Here is a 27,103-nt window from a genome sequence, read left to right as displayed (position 1 = left end):
CAAAGCTTTAATGCTTAAACGACGATCTAAAAGTAATTCCTATAAACTGAGTGGCGTAATCCAAGTCCTCTGAAGAGACATGATTAATGAAGAGATATAGACTTCTATACATGCATAAATAGAGTACAACAAATATGGTAAAAGCAAGCTCAGATCACGTCAAACAAGCATGTTTGAGCTTTCATTTGTCATGTTCGATGCGCTCTGTGTATGTTGTTCAATGCATAAAAGCCTAAATGAAATCTAGGCCTGAAATCCTATGAAGTGATCGAGTCTCTAGAAGACTAGGATTTAACTGCTTATTTCTTTCAACGTCTTCATGAAGTTGTGACGTCATGATGGAAGAAGTTTGATTTTTGAGTGAACTGTCCCTTTAAATGAACGCTAACCATTTTATTACTATTTGCCAAAGCTTGCTATACCACTGTCATAATTTATTAAATCATTATAAAATACATATACGTATATATATATATATATATATATATATATATATATATATATATATATAGACTATATATATATATATATATATATATATATATATATATATATATATAGACTATATATATATATATATATATATATATATATATATATATATATATATATATATATAATGTAGACTATATATTTATTGACTAATATGCAGCTTACTTTTAACACTGAGGCTGCAAACGAACGAAACGAACTGATTTTTTTATATTTTAGTTTTTATTTTTGTAAATCATACAGCGCTGACACGGTTTTAAATGATAACGGTCTTCATTTCAATTGCATTTCTCCTGCTTTGTAGCGCTCCCCTCCTTTTTGACACTGAAGTACGTTTTTGTACCAACGGACCCTCCCGTTCGATCAAATGAAGCGTGCTGTGTGATTTAAAATGGTTTTTCATTATACAGCAAAGACAGAGAGAGAAATGCTGCTTTTCACAAAACGCACACTATGCTGTTTTTCTGTTGATCTGAACCCGAAAAACTGAACGTTGTTTACAGAGCATGCAGAAAAGGCGTGTAAAAGCGGCGTAGGACCAGCTTGAAAGCCGTCTAGAATCCAGAGAGTAGCGCGCCTGTGAAGGAGGACAGAGAATCACTGACACGTTAAAGCATCCGCCTCTGATAGATACAACCCCAACGTGTCGTGCTGTCGGTGCTGTCTGTGCAGTAGTATTAACTGGCACTTTGATTTACGGTGTTTCGAATAAAAGTGTCATTGTCTACAGAAAGCAGCCGTCTTTCTTGTTATCATTTCTTGAGTGTGAGTTACGCTGATTAGATTATTCTGCGACGTAGGCTATGGCGTCTGCGCATTTTTCGAAACTCGAGACGTGCCGTCCGCGTAAGCGATATTATCTCTAACGGTTATTCATCCTCGCGCTCGTTGGCATGACGACAAGGTTCTCATCATTCATCACCTGGAGGGTTTTCGTCCCCGTTAACAGCATCTGTCCCACGACACACCGCTTCAGCGAGACGGAGCAAACGATCATCAGACATTTCGTGATGCATCCGAATTCAAGGCCCGTCGCCAAGCGTAGTCCGAAATGTGTGTATTTCCATATAATTAGGATCGCTGAACAGTGGGGTATTGTCGGCATCGGCCGCTGCTGTGCCAAGCACTGCGTTCGGTTGTCTTCAACACAAGGCCATTCTTCATTTCCAAGCCTTTTTTTTCATTTGGAGACGGACAGGGAGGGGAAGAAACGATGGGTGCTAACCGATGATAGATAGATAGATCCTCCGTGCTCCTAAACACTTCCACCATCCTCTGTGAATATATATTATTCTAAAAATCATATTGACTCTTTTCAGGCTCGAAATCCAAATAGGAGTGCGTTGTTTTATTTTAGTTACATCAAAAATCAATAATAAAAATCAATAATAATAATAGTAATATTTCTTTAAAAAACTTACTAAGAACTAAATGACAAAAAAAAGTAATGAAAAAAAAATATTAATATATAATCTATAATGGGGTTGTCACACTGACAAGTAAACTATATAATATTTTACTATTAAAAACTTTTGGTGTCCCTAAATACTAAGTATTTAATAATAAATTAAAGAACTGATTGGCACAATATACCCATTTTGTTCATATTTAATTGTAAAACACTTTTCTATTGAGGTGGCATACAAAGCAAGTGCAAATGTCTGTATCAAATTATGAATTTAGGCCTACACACCATATTTAAGGGCAATCGGTATAAAGTGGGTACGTAGTTTTCGTTACTTTTTCCTGTATTGTTGTATTTGAGTTTCATTAGACACGGTTCATGATTCGTTGTCAGCTGACTCAATGAAAAAAAAAAAAACTGGTCGTTTCCCATTAACATATTTTATTAGTGGTTATCAGGTTTACCCTCCTACAACATATTTGTAGACACTCATTTAGAGAGCTTAAAGAAAGATACAGAGTATTGCACATAAAAAAAGAGAGAAATGAAAGCAAAGGTCATGAAAATCTGAAAAATGGAAAATAAATCCAAGTACACGTTTTTTTTTGTTTTTTTTTTAAACAACACTGCACGCTGGAAATGATAGCGCGGTCTGGTTATATGTGCCTTTCAGTACAATTGAGACAATTATCATTTAAATATATGTTTAAAATAGTACTTTATTTAATATAACTATGAACTATTACATACAAGTTCAAACTTAAGATCACATGCATTAAACAGCTAGGCTCGATGGAATGCTATATTTCAAAGTTTCGATGCTATTGAGATGGCAAACTCAACATGTTTTGCACAGCACATCATGACTATTTTATTTTTCAAATCTTTTGAAACATTTAGTCTTCATCTTCAAAACGAAAAAAAAAAAAAAAAAAAAAAAAAAAAAAACGAAAGAAAGTAAAGATAGTCACACGGACACTTACAAATCTTGAATATAAAATGTGATCAGCGATCGAGTCACGTGATCTGGCAGTCTGCAGTCTGGTACGTGTTAGTGTTTAATTTCTGTGGTGCTGCGGAGAGTCACATCTGGGTTTCACCACGTCAGCAGCACAGCCAAATAACCAGTAGCTCAAAAGTTACAGCACCTTAAAAACATTAGAGGCAAATATTAACTGTGGATCCTCATACATTGCTCCTCAGAGAAATATAAAGGATTACGCTGAAGCATATTCTGCCCTGTCGTGAATACGGCTTAGCGGAAATCCAAAGATGAAGGTCGACAATCCGATCTTAGACTATGAAACACAAATTAAATCATCTCGCGAAAAGTACGAACATTATATAGAGCGGTTTGACTCGAATGCAACAGAAAAAAGTTCATTGTCATTTCGAACCTTCCTCCTTTAATAGAATAAGAGTTAAGCCAAGCACCTAAAAGCATAGCAGTGCTCAAATGCATGTTCAACCTCATGGTAATATACATGCAACGCATACAGTATTTTTACTATTCATCATACATGATCATCACCCTTCTCGTCTTAAACCCGGCCCCTATCTTTCATCAAATCGGTTATTTTAAGCCTTATATGTTACGCCGCTGATAATATACCTTTCTGCAGTTCTGGGCGTTTCATGACAGCATGTTTTCTACTATCCACTACTGCTCATAGTGTCTTTCAATCAGTGGCCAAGAACTCTCTTTTATATTTCAAAATGTAATCTATATCCTCATTGCATACTGACTGTGAAATAAGCGATTAATGATTTAAGATTAAGGTTTATGTCCCATAGAAAAGCCACAACGCTCTTTGAACAACTTAAAACACACTATAACATTTTTGGAATAGGTTTCAGTGCAGTATCGCTGGCTCGTATCTTTCATGTAACCCTACACAAAGACACAGTAAAGACTTCCATACATAGATTATTCACTGAACACCATGCACTTCTATTGCCGGAAACTTTGGCTTACGTATGCAGTCTCAGTCATCCTTTCTTTCCATTCCTTTACAGTAAGCAAATTTGCACTATATACATTTTATAACCTATAGAAATCAAGGGGAACTCATTACAAGGTTAATTATCTTCAGAACTGAATAAAATCAGTAATAAAACATACTTTAGAACTTCATAAACACTAAAAATAATCATAAACTCTGAGAACATACACTTTATACATCATTTAATGACAAAATAAGATTTGATTCCGTTCCGTCATTCAGCGTTGGCAATAAACTTACTATCCTTTTTTCATAATCAGTTTACAAACACAATTTTGTCCTGATCTAGTAGCAATATATTATTTTTGTTATTATCACTTGGTGCCATCACTCCACGACACAAATGCAAAGCGAGTCAGGAATGTAAAGTCATTTGTGCACAACATTTTTTTCTTATTCCTGTTTCTGAAATACTAGCACCCAGGTATTGGTTAATCTCTCTGCTGAGGTATATAGCCTCAGTTGCTGTTCGCACAGTAGGTATCTGAACATACGATAACTTGATTAATAGACGATTATTGTATATATAGTGTGTGTATGTGTGAAGCAATGAAAGAGGACCTCGCAAGGACGTACTATCTCATCCAGTTCAGCTGCAGTATTAGGGAATTTCTAGTGTTTTTGTTTAAAAGTAAGTGAAGAGGTATACTTGTGCTTTAGATGCCTTTGTAAACAAGGCTATATAGATTAACTTTGTTATTGTATTTAGCACATTCATTTGGTAACCTTGTTCAGTATAAAATTGGGAACTGGGAACGTAACCATGAAAACTAGCTGAAACAGGACCTGGACCAAAATCCAAAAGGGTCCAAAAGGGTTAATGATTTTGGAGACCCATGTATGTATTGTATTGTATTGTACTGTATATGTATTGTATAACGTAAAGGGAAAAGCCACCCTGAAAAGTATATAGTGAAAGGCACATCTTCCTTCTGTTCTCCTGCACTCTAATAACTTTCATTACCAAGAAATAATAATCAAAGGTCACACGGTTTGACTGGGTTTTTGGGCAATAGACACTATGTGCTGTTTTAAACCTTGGGAAGTTAAAAAGCAAAGGGTTAAGAATTTTACACTGAGTAAACTACAATTAAGGCTGTAACGGACCATTCAGGAGTTAAGATGTGAACCTGGGAGCCATGTTGAATTTAGAACTCTATTTTGCAGGCTGGGAATGACTCGTCTTGCATCACAACTGTGCTGCTGCTGGCCAGGACCATGATGTTCAGCTCCTGTTGCTTCTCATGGGTCTGCTGATACCATTCGCGGGTCACTTCTGTGTCATGAGTAGGTATCAATGTTACCTACAAATAGGACAGAGAGAATAAGACATTAATATATACTGTGACATTAATGCATTATGGCGTTAACTATTTTGACCCACTAGAAATCTTCTCTGAAACTGAAACTGACGAAAAAATATCAAATAATAACCAAAATATTTATATGCATAGGATCCATAAAATATCGTTCAAATTAATCAGCAAATTACAAAGTTACAATGTTGACATCTACCACAGAGAGAGCAATTAACGAATATTATACCTGTAGATTGGATCCCCACTGTGCCTTTCCCTCTAGCAAGGCATCTAGTACATTGCGGCTCGGTTCTGCACTGCTGGAGTCATTTCCACTCACTACATAATATGCAGAACGAACACGTTTGAAAAACTCCTGGTCCACATTTTTAGCACTGCAGTGGTTGGGAATGTAGGCCAGATCCACATAGATAGGAGGACCAGGGGGCACAGATGCACTGAATTTTGCAGAATTTGATCCTGTTGGGAAATTAACAAAAACTTGCTGTTAGTGTGAAGCTGCCATACAAAACAACTGTTCTTTCATAATTTGAATATTCAAATGTTTAATGTTCATACCCGCACTGTTCTTAAGGCCATTGACAAGGCCTTTGCCGGTGTTGTGGCTTGACCTTGATAGATCATCCTCCATTTCCTTCTTCCTAAGAGAAGTGGTGTGAGTTGAAGCCTCTTTGGATGGGGACCTCTTTCGCCTAGCATCAGGCTTCCGAGCAGGAGATGAGGACTTTGTCTTGCCTAATTTACGCAAACCCTTTGATTTGGAATCTTTCTTGATTGGTTTGTCGGTTAGGCTCGATAGAGCCTCAGGATCAACCATACATACATCAGGGCGAGGGGGACAAGGTGCAGGATCCATCATTGGTGACGGAAAGGGATCATGACTTTTAGTAGGTGACCTAGATGAATAATGCTTCCCCCCATAAGCTCCAGATGATTTATCTACAGGCAGGTAATCTGCATCCTCATCAGAGTCATTGTTTCTTTCTGCTGTAACTGATGGACACTCTTCTGTACCTGGTGGAACATCAGAATCTGATTGGGAATGCAGTGGTTCACTGACCGAGGTTGGAGGTGTGTCCTCTCCACTGGCACTAATTCCAGCAGCCATTGTTCCAGAGAAGTGTTGCAATTCGCCGTCCTCACCCTGATGACTGTGAGAGTGGTGATGGGGTTGTTTCTGAGACCTGGTCTTCCCCGAAGGTTGCTGTTGATCGGATCCTTGGCTTCTCTGTTCCTCATTTTCTTCATCACTTGAAAGTTGACATAAGCTTGGGTTGATAAAGGATGGAGATGTGTCTCCTCTCCTCTGCTTGTACTCACAAGAGGAATAGCCTGGAGAAGCTGTGGATGAATGTGGATGGATACCAACATCTGAAGGATAGTCATCATTGTGTCTGGTAGGATCATCTGCGTAATAAGAAGCATGGAAAGGTTGGTCTGTGGAAGAAAGAGAAAGAGGACGGGCTGGGTGCTCTGGCTCAGTCTCTTCTTCTTCTTCATATTCATCTTCATGTCGATAATGAGGTGGGGATGCTCCTGGGTAGATGTCTTGTTGCTGCTGCATTTCCCATTCACCTGAGCTTCTAATTTTCTTTACGTCAAATTCTTGACCTTGCGGCTCTACTTTTGACAAGCCTATCGCCACCTTGCTGGTTCCTCCAAAAGCCTCTGGTGCACTCAAACTGACTTCTGCAGGCCCGTTTGTTGTGTCTGGTTTTGTGGGCTCAGGAAAAGAGGAAGTATGTGAGGTACGTGCATCTGGGATAGTGGCTCCCAAACCAGAAGACATGTCCTTTGTTAGTGTCTCACCCAAGGAAAATGTGCTATCTTTCTTATCTGCTTGAGCTGTAAGTGGAGATCTTTGGTACTGAAGTTTATCCTGTTCGGTTTCGTACATATAATCATCCTCCTCTTCACTACTCTCTGTGTCTTCATAGTACTGTTTTTCAGGGCACTCAAATTGAAGCGTTGATGAAGCGCCATACAGATCTTCAGGCATGGTGTCTTTCTGTGTGGTCGGAGGAATAGAGGTATAAGGTCCAGTTGCACCAAATTCATCTTGCAATCTTGAGTCCTCTTCCCACTCCGATTTGTAAAAGCACTGACTTTGTGGACCTTGTTCTGAGAAATTGCTTGTAGAGTAAGCAGGTTCTTTCTTATCACCTTTGCAAGTGCCAGCATGTGAAGGGAAAGGCCTGATCTCCTCAAAAGGTGATAATGGTGAGAATCTTGCAAGGCTAGATTCAGCTGTAGTGGTTGCATGGGTCAGCTTTTCGGACACTTCCAAATATTCATCCTTAGCCTGCCCACCAGAATTAGAGAAGGGCGAGTCTGTTACTGGAGAATGTTCATCTTTGAAAGAAGAGTACTCAAATCCAGTGCTGGCTGGAGTCTCTATCTCATCCCCAAACTGCCGGCTAGTGGACAGAGAAGCTGAAGCTGATGAGGAATGACTGTAAGAAGAAGAAGAGGAATATGCTGTCGCCGACATAGTTGTGTAACTGAATCCCAATGAAACAGGGTCTCCTGTTTTTTTGTCTGCTCCATCTGGTGTCTTTTGCTTGTCAAACTCAATGTCTTTGCCATCGTAGTGAGTAGATAATTTATCTTCAGCAGACTTTGTTGAGATGGGTAAATATGACTTGACATCTTTCTCGTAATTTTCGACAAACTCATCTTTCTCCTCACTTGAAGAACGTTCAAATCCAGATGATCCAGTAATATGAGTTTTAGTATGAAAAGGTGAGGCATCCCCTTTAACAGTTTGTGATGAGTCCTTGTGACCCTCTTGACTTTCAAATTTTGATGAACCTAAAGATTTCCCATAGGTGTCAGATCCAAAGCTGTAGTCCTGTGTAATGCTGTCTTTCTTTACATCCTGGAATTGAGTAGGTACAGTGCTGATGACACTACTTAGAGAGTGCTGCGCATCTTTCTCTTGTCTGTCTTTAGCACCTTTCTCTGTATCACTATCACTTTCATGCTCTCCGTACTCCTCATCTTCGTCATCTTCGTCTTCATCATCTTCTTCGTCTTCATCCTCTCCATCAGCAAACATCTTCATGTCACCAGCCTTGACTTCCTTTGTGCTAAATGTAGACTGGCCTAACACAGAACTCATACTTTTAGCACTGTAATCAGAGCTGAAGCTGTCAGTTGCATAATGGCCTGATTGTAATGTACCAGCCTCTGCCATTCCACTGAAATCTGGCTTTTCAAATTTAACTGAAAATGGGTCTCTCTCAGCTGAAACAGATGAGTCTTTCTCAGTTTTCTTTTCTTCAACTTCCTTTATTTTCTCAGAGAATGTTTCTTCATGTGTATCCTTTATCTGTGTTGCCCCATATATATCTTGTGTTTCACTATATGAAGCTGATGATGCTTCCATTTCTTCTGAAGCTTTAAGGTCAGAAATCTTGTCAGCGGAAGAATCCAGGGAATCCTTCTTTTCTGTTTTCTTTGGAGTAAGATCAGTATCATCAAAAGTGTGCTCCTTTGGCAGATTTGGAGAGTAGGAATCCACTGAACTGGATTTACTGTCGTACACATCAGAGTATGTAAAGCTCTTCCCAACATAGGGGGTATCTTGCCTAACCACCCTCTCACATTCCCCTTTAAGGCCTTTCTCACACTCAGGGAAGGAATACAAGTTGAAGTGAACACTTTTATCGGTGTCTTTAGAAATCACTTTTGGGTCATCTATCTCTGAGAATGACACATCTTTTTTGCCTTGGCTTGCTGACATGGAATCTAACTTGCCCTGTGGTACATTTACGCTTGAGTAAGTACCATCTTCGGTTTCACTTTCATCTTCCTCTCCTGAGCTGAGCATCTGGGATTTGTACTCATGGCCCAAGTAGGTCACATTTTGTGGTTTATCTTCCTTATCCACAGATTCTTTCTCATTTTCAGACAGCTTCTCCTTTTTTAGGGGTGATGTCTCTTCAGAGTATTCTTCATCAAGAAAAGTGCATTCCCTCTCCTCTTTGTATTTAGTTTTACCACACACTTTGTAGCTTTCCTTTCCAAAATAATCCTCCTTCTCTTCCTCTTCATCTTCTTCTGAGTCATATAATGCAGGTTTAGTGCCAGAGAGTTCCTTTCCAAAAGGATCCACTTCATCATCAATTATTTTCACAGACTTTTTGTCAGCAGGGGCCTCTTGGGCCAAACACCTCTGAGAATCGAATGTCTCCTTATCTAGTTTTTCCTCTTTGTCCATAATCAGTGGCTTTTGTGACCTCTCCTCAGTGGGAGAGTAGCTACTGCTGGTCGGTCCTGATTGAGTAGGTGAGGCAAACCTCACAGTGCTGTCATCTGGGCTGAGGCATCTTTCTTCACTCTCTGAAACAATACTTGTCTCTGAGGTGCAAGGCAAACTTTTCTCAGAGGCACCCAATTTAGATTCATCCTTAGAGAGTGAGATTCCCTTTTCATCTTTTTCTTGTGTGCCAACATACATCATCTGAGTTGGAATAGGTGCTGCTGATATGGGAAATTTGTCATGAGCTTGCTCTTCAAGCATGGCAGCAGATGCATAACCCTCATGGAGCTTTCCAAGTGGCATATCAACATTTGGTGTCTGATCCTCATCCTCTTCCTCTTCCTCTTCATCCTCATAACTTTGGGGAACAGCAGCCTTCACTGTAGTTTCCGTTTCCGGCATGATGGGTTGATATTCCTCAGAAGGAGGTGATTTAAAACACTTATCCTCCTCTAATGACGAAGTTGGAGAAATAGTTCCTGCAGAGTGAAGGTACTCCTTTCCTTGAGTGGCATCTGTCTGTACAGATGATGGTATACTGTTTACAGTATCTAAGAGTAAAGAGCTTTTTCCTGCCTCTTCAGTGGGTGGTGCTGTCACGGATGCAATAGACTGATCTTCAGTAACAGATGTTGCAAAAGATGATAATTTGTCATATTCAGTGATGGAGGTGGCTGATGAAATATGCTCTTCTTCAGCCAATGGAGCAGCAATTATATTGGTTGCGTAAGCTGATAGGACTGGCTCCTGGTCTACTGCGAAACCCTTTGATGATAACTCAGAAGCAACAGAGATGGTTGGTGGTTTCATGCCATGGATGGTGTCAAAAGTCCCTGGTTCATCAGGAACAGAGATGTCATAAGAGCCGACATCATACTGAAGATGTGGGATTCGCTCCTCTGTTTCCTCATTGATCTCCTCGTCAGAAATGGTCTGCTCTGTTTCAGAGTAACCTGGAATGGTCTCATCTTGGATGAATGAAACATGCTCTGCAGCACCCAGAGGTTTGGCAGATTTAATGTCACTTTGTTTTGTCTCCCAGTCCTTTCCAAGTTTTTCTTTCCTAGCCTCATCAGATTTGTACTTGAGCTCCTCTTCATGCACTAAATCCTCCGCCTCCTCTAGCTCTGCTTTTTCAATTACATCCTCTTCTTCTTCACTGTCACTCTTTCTGGGTTTCAACTCTTTTTCTTCTTCTTTTGCTTTTTCTTGCCATTCTTTATTTTTGCTCATTTCCAAAAAGTCTGATGTTTTAGTACTTTTCTGTTTTGTGGTATAGTCATCCTCTATGTCATCTTCTGTTGTAGCACCTTCATCCTCAAACCTATCAATGATTTTAGAAGGGGATTTTTCATTTACTCTATAAGGTACACTTTCCTCATGAGGGGACTCTGTCTCAACATCGGTTGTAGTTATTCCCTCATCAGGAGATTCAATGTGAGGTGCAACGCTGACCACTGCAGGCTGAAAATCTGGGAGCATTTTACTCTCAGTGGGCTTGGAAAGCTCTTCTTCCAGTCGCAAGGCTTCAAAATCCTTGGTAAGATCTTCTGGGGAGGAGACTAAGGACCTGTCACTCTCCCGTTTCTCTACTGAAGCTTGCTTAGCAGCTGGCCTATTTTCTTGCTCCTTAGCTGCTTTAGTTTTTTCTGTTTTAGGCTTTACTTGAACCTTTGCTTTGTTCAGAGTCTTACGGACCTCAGGGGTGAAGGGCTTTAAGTCAGGTTTTGTGAGTTTTCTCAATTCTGGCTTAATTTTTTCTTTTTCTTTTTTCTTCTCCTCCTTACTTTTGAGTTCTTTTTTAATGTCCTCTTTTTTTACATCTGCCTTTTCTTTCTTTGTGTCTTTCTTTTCCTGGTCTTTCTTCTCCTCCATCTTAGATGCTTTCTCCTTGATGTGCTTTTTAGGAGATTTTTCTCTCTGCAGCTTCTTTTTCTCTTGCTTAAGTGAATCGGGTGATGCTGTCTTGGGTTTAAGTGGTTTGGGAGTTTTAACAATCTCTTTTATTTTCTTATCTTTCTTTTCAATTTTGTTCTCTTTTACAGAGTCACTCTTTGACTCAATGTCTTCATTTGCCTCTTTCTTGCTTGCTTTTGTAGTGGAAGAAAATTTAGGGGATGATTTGAGACTTTCTTTGCTATCCGTTCTCAACTTCATTTTAGTTTGTTTAATCAGTGGAGGCGGAGCTCCAGATGACATGTCCTTTTGAGTGGCTACTGGATATCGCAAGAAATCGAGATGCCTCAGCTTTTCAAGCCCCTCAAATATTTTGTTTTGTGGGGCATTTCCAGGAAACAGTACTCTGACAATCTTTTCTGTTGGACTGGCAGGTACCCACACAACCAGAGCTGTCACTGATGTGAGGTAAGGAACTGAAATCTCACCCTCTTTGCCATTGGCCAGGACGATGCCAGTCTTAGCTTTACTGTTACCAGCCCACTTCTGCATAAAGAACTGCATTTCCTTACTGTCCTTGAGAGGATTCAGAATATACATGTCTAGTTTGCCAACACCCAACTTGTGAAAGAGTGTTAAAGGTTCAATTGTGTTACTCATAACTCTGTATAGTGGCTCAGGTTTGATGCCCAGTTTGTGAAGGTACTGCAACGTGAGAGAGGCCTCTTCAATGCTCCTCTTTGCTTTAAGTGTGGTCTCAGGCGCCTTCAGCTTGTCTGGTACGTTAAAGAACACAACACCAAGCTCTGGTGATATCAGATTTTTCATCCAGTCTCCATAAGTATTTGAACCACGACTCTTCTCTTCCTCCTGCTCTGCAATTTTTCTCTGTAACAGTCCATTTATTCCAGCAAGATTATCTGCTCCTATGTGGGTAAGGAGAACAGAATCAATCCTATCCAAATGTCTCACCAGCTTCCAGAAGCAAGATTTTCTGTCTGAGCCACCATCGATTAAAATGTTAAAACCATTGACTGCAAACAAAGCAGAGTCACCCCGTCCTCCAGGAAAGATATAGCAGCATGGCTTGGACAACTTGAGGAACCCTCCTGAGGTTGGTGGTTCTAGGAGCTCAAATGGAGAGGGAACATCCACTGTCTCAGAGACATATTCTGTAAACTCACTAACCCCTTCCATCTCAGGCAGCACAGGCTCTGGGTTTAGTCTGTACTTCAATGTGCTCTGCTCCTGTACGTACCCTAGGGAGCTCCAGCCCCCTTCTCCTTTACTGGACACAGTCAAACAGGCTTGCTGACCTGCAGATGGCTGGTTAAGGAGATCTTTAATCTGAAAAAAGAAAATGGCAAAATGTAAGTTACAAATTAATGTAAATTACAAATTACAAATTTTAGCAATGAATAAATGCTGTTAAGTAAGTGCCGTGAAATATCATGAGACCTATAATGGTGCAGTGGTCACTTACCCTACGACTTGAGAGAATGTCAGAGAAATTTTTCCAACCAAACACTCCACTTTGCAGGATAATGTCACCGCTCTGTTCAGTACTTTGCCCACTTAGGACTAATAACTTATGTCCTGCTGAATCACAGAGCAGTGTTCTAAACTAGAAAAGGAAGAGATTGCATTTACTGTTAAATTTGACAGTTAAAGCAATAACTGAATATCTTAGATGGTTCTACGGTTGCATGCAAATAAAAAAAAGGGAGGGCTTGGAGAAGTAAAAAAAAAAACACATTCTGTAATTTATAATTACCTCTATAGCAATGTTCTCCTCAGAAGGATTCACCAACACAACAGTCTCAAGAACATCACTCTTGTATTGCAAAAGTCTCTGTCCTAAAAAATGGAATTAAAAAACACTGAATGTTTAAAATGCACTAAAATCTGCATATTCATCATATCCTGTTTCTCATCTGATTTTTATAATTATGGCATATTTATTGACAATTTTTAAGATTTTGTTAAAGCATTTTATACTGAGAATAATAATATAACAGCATGCAACGTATTGGGATGATGCAATCACTGCCTTTATGCATTTTGTTACTATTTATTAATCATTCTTTGTCTCTTTCTGCTGCTGTGCAAGAGTACACTAATCCCGTGAAAACAGTCTTCTCAATTCCATGCAATCAAAACAATATTGCAAAGCTCCTGCAAGCAAATCTATTGGCTGTTGCCATGGGGATAGTGAGCTGGCGATTGCCGCCAGCCGCGTTACACTGACCCAGTCTTGGTGCTGCGCGACGCATTGCAGCATTTCTGAAAGGGTGAAAAATCCTTTCTCTAGCTGAAAATGTAAATCCAGCATTGCACAGTAACATACAAACAAGTTTACGACCCTGAGCGTTATTAGGCTATAATAAACATAAACCTCTCACTGGCTGTTTAAACGTCACTGATTTAAATCTTTCTGTAGTATATTTATAGGGTCATTTTCACAGCAGTGAAAGGAACAAGGGCGTTTGGACTCAAATAGCACACTGATGATTTGACTAGGCTTCTCAAACATTCTCAGTAGCGTAATGCATGTAACATTATAAGCATGATGAGCTTGAAAAAAGCTATCGTTAAGACTTCATATATGTAATGAGTCTGATTTTAGATACAAGCAAGAAAAATAGAGCGGATCAGATGGCAGCTTAAAACAGAGATTTTTTTTTTTTGTATATGTATATTTTTTCTAGCATAATATGGAGTAGGTAAAAACTCTACACTTCTGTGTGTTCATACTATGTACTCTGGATGGTAGCAGTGCACTTCAAATAGTCCCAACCCAGTTTATCCTTCAGACTCTTTTTAAACTCTATATAAACGTTTATTTGAAAGCGGAAACCTTTTAGGGAATTGTAGCTTGTTATATTTAACTCCATATAATTCTAGTCCTTTATACGCTAGGTTGAGTTTTGACCTTCCAGACATTTGACATCATTAAGACATCTTTTCCTACAGGATGCTTTGGGACAGCTGTCAACATGACCTTCAGATGTGCTTTCACTTTGAGACGGAGAACAGATAACAGAAGGTTATGAGCAGCTAAATCAGGATGCATGGTCTCCTGTGACATTGAGCATACACAAACCTTCATTGAGCATACGCACACCTTCCCCTTACTACTGTTCAAAAATTAAAACTGCATTTGTAAATTCTAGTGTAGTTCATGTCGGATGGATGAATTTGGATGTAAAAAGGATTTGTGCTTTTCTAAAAAAAAAAAAAAAAAAAACTATTCTGAAGATTTTTATTAGATGCATACTATAAATGTAATACTAATGGCACAATATTACATGCCGCAGATAATAATAACCATATTTTCATATCCATAGTCATCTGCTATTTATGTACTGTATAGCACTAGGACCCAGATAACTACAGATGATTGGGCATATGAAAACATGCTGAAGCAACGTAACATTTAACTCCTCCTTCTTAGTCATTTTGTTGTGGAGCAAACAGATCAATTTATCACTTCGCACAAAAAGTTAACCAGCATGGCTTATTCTGTGAATTATGAGCTTGCACTAAATAAGGTTAAGAATAGAGTTCATCCAATAATAATCAGCCCAACAGAGTCAAATATTCAGGTCACTTCACTGAACATATGCTCTGCTTAGTATGATCTGGATACTATGAAAATGCATAAATTGCCCATAGTCTACAAGAAAAAACATATCAAATACTATTTCAGAACAACTATCCATAAGTGATTTATATGCACTTCAATCATGTACACAGTAACAGTAATATTTAGCAGCTTAGCAGATGGTTTCTAAAATTAGCTAATTCAGTTTCACTGAACTGAGAATGCAAAACAATGACAACTGGGGTGAGATGTATTTTACACATACTAAAACTAATTTGGTAAATGTCAGTCTTAGATTTGAATGCAATCCAGAAACGAACTTTGCTTTGTGCATATTAAGCATCACCAGCAATCTTGGCTTTTAGGATTAAATGATAAAGTGATCCGGAGCGATTGAAACACGCTTTCAGTGGGAAGAAATTAGTGAGACTGACTGATCGCCTCGCAGGCTTAAACAGTTTTAAACTCTCCCTTAATATTTGCTTTTGAACTCACTGTGCCTCCAACATCTTTACCGCAAAATCTCGCTTTAGCTAATTTTGGAACAGCAACACATGCCTTTGAGTTAAGAGATCATTATTTCAAAGTAGATATGGCCATCTGAGCGACATCTGAGCTCTAATTTAGCTTCGCCACCAGATAAAACTCGATCCTGACAGCTGAAACTATACTTACAATTCTGCTTATTTACTTATCGGTACGATAAAGTGTACATATGATTTGTCAAAACATCATCGCTGAAGTCAATCGAATGTTTTCATGTTTTAAATATTTTCAGCTGCTGCTGGATTACCGTTTTTTTGTCCTCGAACAGCAATAACCACTACATTTCTGTATGAGATAAGTATTAAATTTGTTGAGCCGATGCTGTTTAATTTGATCTTTGCCTCGTCCTTGATTGCTGCTCAGCTGCCTCTAAATCGCACTATGTGTGATACGAAGAGACAGCGAGAGAGACAGAGAGGAGGTGTGTAACACTTTTTAAACAGTTATCTAGGGGTGGTGATTCAATAAGCACCTGTAATCTTATTAAAGCCACCTAATCGTAACCACAGCAGTGAAATTCTGACCACTACAAGTGTCCTACCCGTGTCTTTGAAACCACAGCGACAAGTTCATGTCAGTCAAAGTACTTGTTAACAAGCAGACAGAGTCTCCTTATAGCACAGAAAGACAAGCGCTGAGCGCTCATTCATATGTATGCTCTTGTGGTGTAATAGACCCCATTACGCTGTAAACAGCTGGAGCCAATGAATGAGGAATATGAGCAGAGTTTATACAAATGGCTCGTTTAAATGCAATAAATCATACAAAGCACAGAGAGGGCACTGGCCCTAAAGTGCCCGTTTTGGATTTTATTTGTTGCATGCAGACGAGCTGAAAGCTTCAAGGGTCCATTTAAAATGATACAGAAATAATTTGCATCCGTAATCGCTTTTGCAGATTAACGGCCGGGGGACAATAACGCTTGTGCTTTCGGCCCTGCTTTGGTCTTTAAACAAAACTGGAAACACAGGTGTAAAGGGGTGGGTAAAAACACTCAAGCGGTCATCTGGAAGCAAAACGCATTAAAAAACGCTGACCTCAGCAAAGCAAACGGCTGATCGTTGTTTATAATCATCCACACCAGAACAAAATGATGATTTCCCTAGATAACATCTTTTCATTCAGTCGCATTGTCGCACATCTCCATATGCGTTTTACAATCATTCCTATTCCAAAAGTTCCCGACGCTTGGATTTTCGTGAACTATCCCTTTAAGATGCAATTATTTACTAGGTGTGAAGAGCACAGCGCATCACCAGAGATATCTAATGAAGTAATGTACGAGATTCATGCCTGCCTGGCCTGTCTCTGCCTGTGCAAAACGCACATCTTTTCACCTCATGCTCGAGCGCGCGCTTCATCCCATAATAATCAGAAACACAGTTAAGATCTAGGTCAGGGTAAAAAATAAAAAAATAATGTGTTTCCAACAAATTAAGCAGCGATTTCTGGCAATATTGAGAATCGTTCAGTTAGGGAAAAAAATATAACGGTTCATAAAAAAACAACAACTTTAATACAGAATAATCAAATCTATCTAAAATTAGGAAACGGGTCATAAATCAACTTATTTTTCTCACACATATTTCTACTCCACAATCCTCTCCTTGTCGAAGACATTTTCTTATGGTTCTGGCATCTCTGTTTCCTTGCACAGCGCGACCGTACCGTTACATTTAATCACTAATGTCGTAATCACACGCGCTTTAAGACGGCTCGTTTTTGTGACCTTTAGATACATAAACCTGCAGAGGTTGATAAATCCCCGAACAGCCCCGAACCCACACGGACCTGCTCGGTGGACGGCTGCGGCGACGACACGGCGGGACTCAACCCTTAGTGAATGAACGTCACACACGGAGAGCAAGATATTCGAAGCACATGCCAATAATCAAACATCCGAAGAATTATATGATAGATTAGACCTACCGCTGCTGATGCTGAGCTGCGCGTATGGCGCGTCGCGAGCGCGCACACAGACACGCGAGTGCGCGAGAGGGAGTGGGTGTGGCCTACGAGCCCGGCTCCGCTCACGCGCTACGATATAAGAGGACGCTTGAAGAATGAGAAATATGCAACAATGTAATAAGCATGTCAGTGTACATTTCTGTGTCTTTAATTGGAAGTCTTTTATAAATAAGATGTAGGGAGAACACAAATAAAGGTTGTCCAATTTGCCAATTGGGTTAGAGCAAGTATTTCAAGGGCCTACATTTCACCTGTTTTCAATTTTTATTATTAGTATGCATTGCTCTATAATATCGTATTAATCTATAAATAAAATGTTAATTCAATTTATTGTCTAGTAGTGTTCATGCATTACAGTTTGCTACCTGATTAATAATACCAAACACTGCTACTAGTAATAATAAAACATATTCTGAACTTTTTGTCAACCTGATGATTACAAAACACAGCCCAAAACTCTCTTGAATCTCGCTGGGGTTTACCCAACATTGTACTTAAAATATTTTTTCCGTCTTATATCTAATAAATCACTTTCACTATAGCAAAAAACAGCTCTCATATTTAGAGAGGCTCTATTCACAATACTTGGACAGAACGGGAAAGCAAAGATATCGACTTAGCACCATAATATCAAAATGAATATAAAATAGCTGGACATATATAACAGCTCAAGCAATATTTTTCAGTCTCAGGTGCTCCAATGGTCAAGAACGGCAAGCATGGGCCTAGCAGTTTATGTACAGCTGATCCCAGGCCGACAGCTGCGGGGCAAGACTGCCAAAATCTGACCCATTAACTGTACTCCATCAGCATTCTCTCGCAGACAGTCTGCCGGGCTCTGACCACCTCTTTAACAGCGGGCCGGCGCAGACTTGTGTTTATAAGTGAGACGGTGAGCACGCGGTCAGATCCAGAGACTAAAACTAACAAAACAAAGAGGAATATGTACACTGCATTAAATGCTAAATCAAAATTAGACAGAAATGTGAGAAGAAAAAAAAAAGATGATTTATCTAATTCCAAGTGGATTTAATTGAGGGACTGTGTTTTTAAAAGCCGGAGGTGATAAATGCATCTCTCTGCTGCAAGAGGGGTTTGCATTTGTTAAATCAAATTTAAATTGATGCTATTACAAGATTATAAATAGACACTTCCAGACATATCCTAAGCAACTGTTCAAAGCAGCAGTCTGGCTGCCGCACCCTTGCTGCTAGACAGCCTGTGTTCAACTCTTGAATCATCTCAGTTATTTCATCCTTTCAATACAGTCCCATGATAACATCTTGCTCTTACTAAACGGTAATGCATTAGCACATTACTGCAGACTTAAAGCCTCTTGTTAGAGAAAAAGTTATATGGCAAAGCACTGGTCCAAACTGTATACAGACACTATTTCTGTGTTCTGGACCCTAACAGTAGGGAACAGTGTTTTTTCTTATACAGCAAAAACCCCGCCCCGTCTTTCCTAAGGCTTTTGCTCCAGAGTCTGGGCGTGGGCTCGGGTTTCACCGTGGTGCAAGTTCCTGCCCTGCAATCAATGCCACCATCAAGCAGACTGAAGTCGGTGGCCTGAGCAGCATGCTGACGCTCAGTGTTCATGTGCAGACTGCAGGGGTATAAAAGAGCACAATCAATAGCCCGTCCTGAATTATTAATCAGCGCTAGAAAACACACCGGACCCCTGTAAAAGCCCTCTCTGCTTCGGGCCTCATAAGCCAAGAGATTTATAGTCTTTTACGCTATAACGTCTAAGACACGATTTGCATTTTCTGTGCTAATGTTAAGGTGAGATAATCACAAATCAACACTTCACTTAACAGCTCAAGTTTCGGTGTCTGTGAAAATCAGTTTCATGTTCAGTGTTGTAGGTCTCCAAGATTAGATTTTGCAGTAACAAATACATGAATTGGACATGTGATTTTAGCATCCAGTGTCTAATTTAATGATTTTATAGTAAACTCCTTTACAAGTACACTATATGTACTTTTAAAGTACTGTTATCTAACTTTAAGGTAGTCATTTGTACAATTTATGGGTACATTGTAAAAAAACTAAATTTACAGTAAAAAATGGCAGCTGTGGTTGCCAGAATTTCACAGTAAATAAATACAGTAGCAACATTTTTGGATAAAAAAGTCCTTTAATATATCAACCTATTGAAGTACTGAAATCTGTTTTGTATTTTTGTAATACACCAATAACCACCAAAAGCAGGTGGTGATGAGAGAGTCACATGATGAACCAAAGCCTATCACAAGCAGCTTTTAAATACTAACATATGAAGGCGCACAGTGCCATTCACACCAACACTAAACACCAGCTAACCCCACCCAAAAAAAACATTAAATGTGAAAAGCTATGCAGGGAACTCTGGGATTGTCAATTTATGGTTATTCATTGTAAATTATACATTCTTCTTCAGTTTACTTCGGTACAATTACATGTAATGTCCAATACATTTTTTCACCGTATACAGTAGTAGAACTTACGGTTAACTATCTAACAGGTTTTTTACGGTAGCATTTTACAGTTTTTACCATTAAATTCATTGTCGTTTTTTTTACAGTGTAGCTAAGATACAAAGATCTCCCTTTTAGCTTTTGTGCCTTAGGGTATCAACCCATGCGTACGTTTTTTACTTTTAAAATGTCACGTTTCATTTAATGTGCTACTTGTATTAATTATGAAACACACCAGAAATTTTTCAGTGAAAATCGTTTCCACACTTCTTTTGTAATGGAGAAATTACGGAATAAATAGCTTCGGCTATAAACTAATTGCATTTAAACTCACATCATGGCATACAACAAGATTAAGCCTTCGTAAACAAGTGTAAAAGCTATTGAATTAGAAAGCAGCGTCTCCTCGTCTTCCTATCAGTGCAGAGGGGGTTGCAGTTGCACCTCTGATAGACTCATCGCTCATTTTTGTCCGCCCTGTCAATTTCCCCTGGTTATAGACCTAATTATGTTCTGAGCATTACTTAGAAACTTGTGCAGTTAAGTCCCAACTGCATGTTCGGAGGCTTTTACAACCAAACGTGCTGCACATAAAGGCTATTACAGCAGCGAGCTGTGGTCACAGTCATTAACGTGCGGCATGTTGCTGAAAAATCTAAATGAATTGAACAATGCCCGAGACAGCTGGGGCCATGGTGACCATTCCAGCCTCCTCCCTGCTGCCTCCAGGGAGGTGAAGGGATCTGTAACGATTGCTCAAGGACCCATCCATCTGTGTCGGTTGTAAAAATCCCTGGCTGAAGTTTCAAAAGGCAACCACTCATAAGGGAATAGCAACACATATAGGAGGGGTATATAGGCTTTTTACATCAATTCAGAATCAATACAGTAATTTTATCTTTTTTAGAAATAAATTATACAGGATATTTATTTTCTAACAGAATATATTGCATTTTTTTTTATTTAATTAAAGCACTAGTCTAAAGTTATTGCTGACCTCTGTTCACTGGTCCTGGAGTTTATTCGGTTGACATGTTGCCAGAGGTTTCTTTCATGTCTCATCCCTTGCACTTTTACTCTTGAGACAGAGGTCATATGGGAATTCATTCAGCAGCACAAATCTTGCTCTCCTGCTTAGAAAATGCAGGTTTTCTTTTCAAAATCAGTGCAATCTATATATTAAAAAAAGATTTTGCCTATTACTATTTTCAGTGTTGCCACGATGAAAACCGGCTCTGTACTGCTTTGTGTAGCTATGAAATGGCACAAGGCTAATGCAAGGGCAAATAAATAAATATGACTGGTTATATATTAACATGTGTAGCATATTTTTTATTTACAAACAAACACACATACTTACATTTGTGGTTTAAAGGGAATGAATTTAATAAAACAATGTTTACTGTGTTTTTTAAGCCTTTTTTTATGAGGACACAAGAACTGCCCTTATAAACCAAGTTTACGTTGTAGTACACATGTCAATATGCACATTTGTTCTCATAAACCACAAATGCCAGTACACACACACACACACACACAAACAAAAGCTTGCACACACACACACACATAGGGGATATCTATCTATCTAACTCTCTCTCTCTCTCTCTCTCTCTCTCTCTCTCTCTCTCTCTAGAGATAGATAGATAGATAGATAGATAGATAGATAGATAGATAGATAGATAGATATTTAGTCATTTAGCTGATGCTATCTAAAGTGACTTACAAATGATTGCAATAGATGCAATCAAAACCAACAAAAGAGCAACAATATGCAAGTGCTATGAAACATCTCGTTATATAATATACGTGTAAGGTAATTTTCATCTTGCATATAAAAGAACAAAGAAACAAAAGTCAAAAGTCTCTTATTTCGGTGCTTAAAACCTCACATTAACTAAAAGTCCTATGGCTTCGTGCTCTGACATCTACAAGCAGTCAGCCATGATGACACTGCACTCACGTCCTGATCAGTATTCTAAGCACAGCTGCAGGAGTGGCAGACCAGCCGTACTGAGCATGCTCAGTCCTCATCCATCATCCTCGACTGCTGGCTAAAACAATGGAAACCATGTCTGTACAGAACGGAGCAGCAGTGACCGGCACCTGCCAGAGACCTGGGTGAAGTGGAGGAAGCCAGTCTGTGAGAAGAGGGAGCTTCTGCTCTCTTCTCGTTACAGAAAGATTTCATTCACACTACTTCCTTTCTATCTCAAACGCACGGCGATCAAAACCAACAAGTCAGTGTGCGGATACAGATGACAGGTGGCAGGATACGAACTACATCTCTTACTGTAAATACGGGCATTATGATAAGCTGCATCTAGGGAATAATGGAAGGTATAGAACAAATGAAACACTTGAAGCTCTGTGTGGGTGCAGCAGTTTAGCATTTTTTCATTAATATTCTAGTCAAGCATCTGGGACGGGCGTGCTTTTACGGTCTCTGGGATAACCGGCTGAAATATCCACCTTGTAACCTAATAATCAATACAGGAGTTTATTATCGATTGAAGTCTGTTTCCTGGCTAAGCATCGGATAATACTAAACAACACCAGCAGAAAAATCCTTGGCTTATACAAACAATGATGTTGCGGTCAAAAAAAGCAGGCTGTAAAATAACAAAGGCAGCTTTTTGCCTGCAAGACAGAATTAGAGGTAATAGTAGTGGACAGGAGTTCACAGCAAGACCAGTTGACTTCTAGACTAGGTCAAACCCTGATACTGAATAAATGCATGCTAGAAACTCACTGATGAATCAGATAGAGTTACTAGAAACTACCTTCAGTTTAGCATCAGTGTATACCCAACTGAAAGCTTTCCAAAAAGACATTTCTCCATTTGGTTTACTTTCAAAAAGTAACAAACCGCTTTAAATACTCTGCATGTTTCATTTTTAGTACAGATTTCCAGTCTTCAGGAAGCATAATAACTAGCAGAGTTAACAATGTGGAAAAAATGACCTGATTTATCCAGCCTGTCAGAGATCACAGACGAGATGCACGGCATTGTTTATGCTCTGATTCCCAGCGCTGCTAAAACTAAAACTGTTCATTCATTTAAACAAAAATAACCTAAAATAAAAACATAAGATGAATAACTTCAAATCTAGCAACAGCGATTGACCTCTAATGACCGAGTTCAAATATCATTTGGAGCCACAAAGTTTCCTTGGTCCCCGATGCTGTTTGAACCTTGTCTTTTGAGGCCGTTGGACTGTAGAGATCAGTGGATTGGCACTTAGCTGGCTTTCTACAAAGTCTGCCCTTGAGAGTGAGAAAAAGCCTCTCTGGCTTCAAAGCAGTTTTGTCCCTCAGTGACGGCGGAGCATTATATCATTTTATCTGTCCAGCCCTTATTCAGAGAGCTAATTGCATCTTTCACTTGAGTGCACACAGCAGAATAGCATTTGCCCTCACAGAGCTTGGGGAAATCACTAAAACAATGGCTTGTCTTAACAATAACTTATGCTTAAATAATCGGCCACTGTTCGTAGAATATATTTAATGGGTTCCTCCGCCCCAAAATAAAAATGCTGTCATTAATCGCTTACCCCGTGTCGTTCCACACCTGTAAAATCTTCCTGGTTGTTATCCCAAATATCTTAATTTGTGTTCCAAGGATGAACAAAGCTTTGGAAATGGGTTTGGAAATGACATGGAGGTAAGTGATTAATGGCAAAATTTTCATTTTCTGGTGGAGTAACCTTTCAATATACTATATAGATTATATTTAAAATATTTAATTTCAGTTTTAGCATTTTAATACATCAAGTTAGTTAAAAAAGAGGAAACGTTGCTATATTATTGCTATAATGTATGCATTTATTCAAGTAACAAAATGTATTTTATGGTTATAGTTTACTATAATAGCCCTGATCTACAGAAAGCACTCTACGGCCACATTTTTCCATTTGATGTCCTGACAAGCAAGTGGATAAAAGATAGCATTTCATTCTCAGTGTGGTGCTGAAAGGGTTAAAGCATCCCACCAGCAAGAGCTCTGATCTATAAGACCCATAAGCCCATTATAGACTCTACTATACACTGATAGGGTCTCACGTGGACTGCTGCTTTACTGAATAGAAACTGGTGAAGGGAATCATTTGGAAGACACATTATATAGGATAATATTATCAATACTGTTATCCACCGGTATAAAGAAAGATAGAGAAGGGACTGGCGATTAATTCATGCAGCGATAGAAAGAGAGTCAGCAGTCACATATGAGGAACCATATGGCATAAAGCAGGCTAACAGAGAGTTTAGATTGAAGCCATGATGTACAACACCGCAGAATAGAAAGATTAAGAAAGACAAGAAAAATAGGTGGTGGTGTAAGCGGTGATAGAGTGACCATGCAATTTATGCAATCTTGTGCATGCATGTGTGTGTGTGTGTGTGTGTGTGTGTGTGTGTGTGTGTGTGTGTGTGTGTGCGGGCGCTGGTGTGCCACGCTGCAGAGGAAGTAAATTTAGATTTAATGCTTTATCCTCTTTAGCTTCATATCTGCTGATGGTTGCAGTGTGCAGCATAGCATGTTGTGATCAGCTGCTCAGAAATGCCAGCACTTTAGACACAAACAGAGCAGCAAATGTCATGTTCTCTACAACAGAGCAAATGCGATATGTGATACAGTAAAAAAAAGAAAATTCGCTGAAAACGTACTCACTCTCAGGCCATGGAAGATGTAGAAGAGTTTGTTTCTTCATTGAAACTTAAATAAATTCAGCATTACACCACTTCCATTGAAAACCCAGTGCTCTCACGTAAAAATAAAAATTTTAAATGGTTTTCGCTGTTAAAGGCTGCTTGACCTTTGTATACTTCTCTCTTGGACAGAGGATTCATATTTGTGCCAGAAGCATCATTTTAAGGCTAAAAATGTAATGGGCTGTTAATGGATTTAATGATGCAAACACTTACCCCTGGTTTCACAGACAAGGCTTAAATCTAATCCTAAAATGTAAATCTAAGCTGTTTCAACTGAAAGAAACTTGCACTGACTGTCTTAAAACAGGTCAATGATTTTGCTTTGTCTTAAGATTCATAACATTGTTGTTTCCCCCCTAATGTTTATAACAATTATGCTTAAATGTCCTAATTGGACTATGGTCTAATCTTGGTTTAGGCTAAGCCTGTCTGTGAAACCAGGCCATAGATTTTTGCTTTATTATATTAACTGATTAATTGCAACGTTTTTATCCACTGTTTTCACTTTCATTTTGACGGCACCCATTCACTGCAGAGGATCCATCTACGAGCAAGGGATCTAATGCTAAATTTATCCAAATTAGCACATTTTAATTTTTTGATGGGCTATTCCTTTAATCACACGCATTTAATTATTTATTTTTGCATTATATTATTTAAGCGCTACTGATTTCCAATCCTTATTCTATGGCACGCATAAAAGGACTCACAAGTGTAACATATAACAGCCATGTCTCCCTTTTCCACACATAGAGCTGTTTAGGCTTTAGGCGTGTTGCCTGGAAACGTGCAAAGCGTGTTGCCTTCGTTTCTTAGGGAACAATATTTATCAGCAGAACAGAGATATATAAACTAACAGGTGACGAGCTGATCTTGCTCAGTTATAAATTATAAACATCCTTGAAGCACAAACAAATCACGTTTACAAAAAACACACACGCACAAAGCTGCATATACTGATGAATTTAGCACAAACTTTAGTAGCTTAATGTAAATGCAAACAGAGCCAGACTTGAAAAACAGAACAAATAATTTGATTAAAACAAATGCACTTCATAAGTGAGCATGCATTTACAGAATGCTGCCATTTCATTGCGTTTGCCAGGGCAACCTTAAAGGAAGCCTTACATCAATGCAATCTAATCTTTCTCCCTGCGATTTCATTTAACTGTTGCCTCACGCTCACCTTCTCACCTTCTCATAATCTATCACCCGTCAAATAGCAGGAAGCTGCCTGCTATCACAAATACTGTGAATCTGACAGGGTAAACCTAACATATGTTGTGAATCTCACAACATCACAGGGCTTTCTTATGCCAGAAGTAGCATGAATGCATTTCCAAAGCAATTAAAGCAGCATACCTGTATATTAGGGGCTGAGGTTGGTCTGCACAGGGAGAAATCACTTTTTAGAGATCATTTTTATGCAGCTTTTTTTTCCCCATTCGTCTTTAAAAGAAAAAGAGCAACTTCATTTTCGCCTGCGTAAATACACCTTTTTACGTTTGGCAGTATCAAATATTGCAAAAGTAAATAAACCAATAAATAATCAAACACGCATTGCTACCAGACGCCACACAATATGCTGCTGGTTAAATAGTGCATTTAATTTAAAGCTGATCTTTAATTACTGACCTTTCACCTCTGATGAAAACTGGGCAGAGTGTCTGGCTTCAAACAGCTTCAGCTCCTTATTCAAGTCACAAACGGTCAAATCAACATCCCACGACAGGATCCCTGTTAGACGCACATTTAATAAATCAATGCAATGCTAAAACACCACAAGACAAGCAACGTCCCATACGCAAACTTTACACAATTTGCCATTGAAATTACTGCTAACATACACTGTGAAAATAAAAATAATAACACAAATTTCACGTAAATGAAATGATAATTTAATGTATACGGTAATATACATTCAAAATATAAAACTCAATTTTCCCAGGTGTCTTTAAAATGTCACGTTTAATTCAAAGTGTTACCTTTGTAATTACTTGTGGAATGTATTTCCAGTTTCATAAATGAAATAGTTTCTGCACCGTTCGTTCAGTGTATACTGATCAGATATCATCTGCATGTGCGTGCACACGTGTCTTTGCATGATGCTCAGATATTAACAGATTTTTCGCTTTAGCTGTTCAACCGAAACACGTCTGGTTCACGCGTGACTCTGCTGACCCAAAGGCAGAAAAAACCAAAAGTTGGCGACTCACCCCGTTTGATGTGTTCTTTCACTGACTCAAGCTGGTGATCTGACGCGACTTCTCCGATCACAATAAGCATATAGTATCGCGTCCGGCAGAAGGGAGGACCGACGCAGCGCTGCTGTCCAAGGTGCTGAATAATCTCGCGCTTCTCCCGAGGACCTGCAGCAGCATCTCCTAGCGGCATTTCCATGGTAACCGAATCCGGAGCTCGGGGACTTCTTGCATTT

The 27,103-nt window shown here is 39.1% G+C and overlaps 1 protein-coding gene across 3 annotated transcripts; it reads right to left on the bottom strand.

The window, feature by feature from the left end:
• Window positions 1–2,321: 2,321 nt before the first annotated feature.
• On the bottom strand, window positions 2,322–27,103 carry map1aa (microtubule-associated protein 1Aa). 3 transcript variants are annotated; one of them, XM_043244584.1, is made up of 8 exons: window positions 26,883–27,103; window positions 26,302–26,403; window positions 13,154–13,236; window positions 12,863–13,003; window positions 5,778–12,726; window positions 5,446–5,678; window positions 5,008–5,204; window positions 2,322–3,045 (listed from the first exon to the last, which is right to left on the bottom strand). In XM_043244584.1, the coding sequence occupies exons 1-7, from the start codon at window positions 27,064–27,066 to the stop codon at window positions 5,049–5,051; spliced, it is 7,848 nt and encodes a 2,615-aa protein (XP_043100519.1). In that variant the 5' UTR covers window positions 27,067–27,103; the 3' UTR covers window positions 2,322–3,045; window positions 5,008–5,048. The 3 variants fall into 3 exon arrangements, with proteins under 3 accessions (XP_043100519.1, XP_043100517.1, XP_043100520.1); XM_043244582.1 differs by having other exon boundaries at window positions 2,322–5,204; XM_043244585.1 differs by lacking the exons at window positions 26,302–26,403; window positions 26,883–27,103 and adding an exon at window positions 17,459–17,559 and having other exon boundaries at window positions 2,322–5,204.

This window comes from Puntigrus tetrazona, chromosome 7 (genome assembly GCF_018831695.1).
Source record: "Puntigrus tetrazona isolate hp1 chromosome 7, ASM1883169v1, whole genome shotgun sequence".
NCBI classification, from domain to species: domain Eukaryota; kingdom Metazoa; phylum Chordata; class Actinopteri; order Cypriniformes; family Cyprinidae; genus Puntigrus; species Puntigrus tetrazona.
This window is presented reverse-complemented; position numbering and strand designations above follow the sequence as displayed.

Bases quoted from the DNA above. Each gene is read 5' to 3' on its own strand.
- map1aa (XM_043244582.1), bottom strand. From the start codon at position 27,066: ATGGAAATGCCGCTAGGAGATGCTGCTGCAGGTCCTCGGGAGAAGCGC. The intron at 13,004-13,153 runs GTAATTATAAAT...TTCCTTTTCTAG, and splicing joins AGGAGAACATTGCTATAGAG to TTTAGAACACTGCTCTGTGA. The intron at 5,205-5,445 runs GTATAATATTCG...TCCTATTTGTAG, and splicing joins AGTGGGGATCCAATCTACAG to GTAACATTGATACCTACTCA.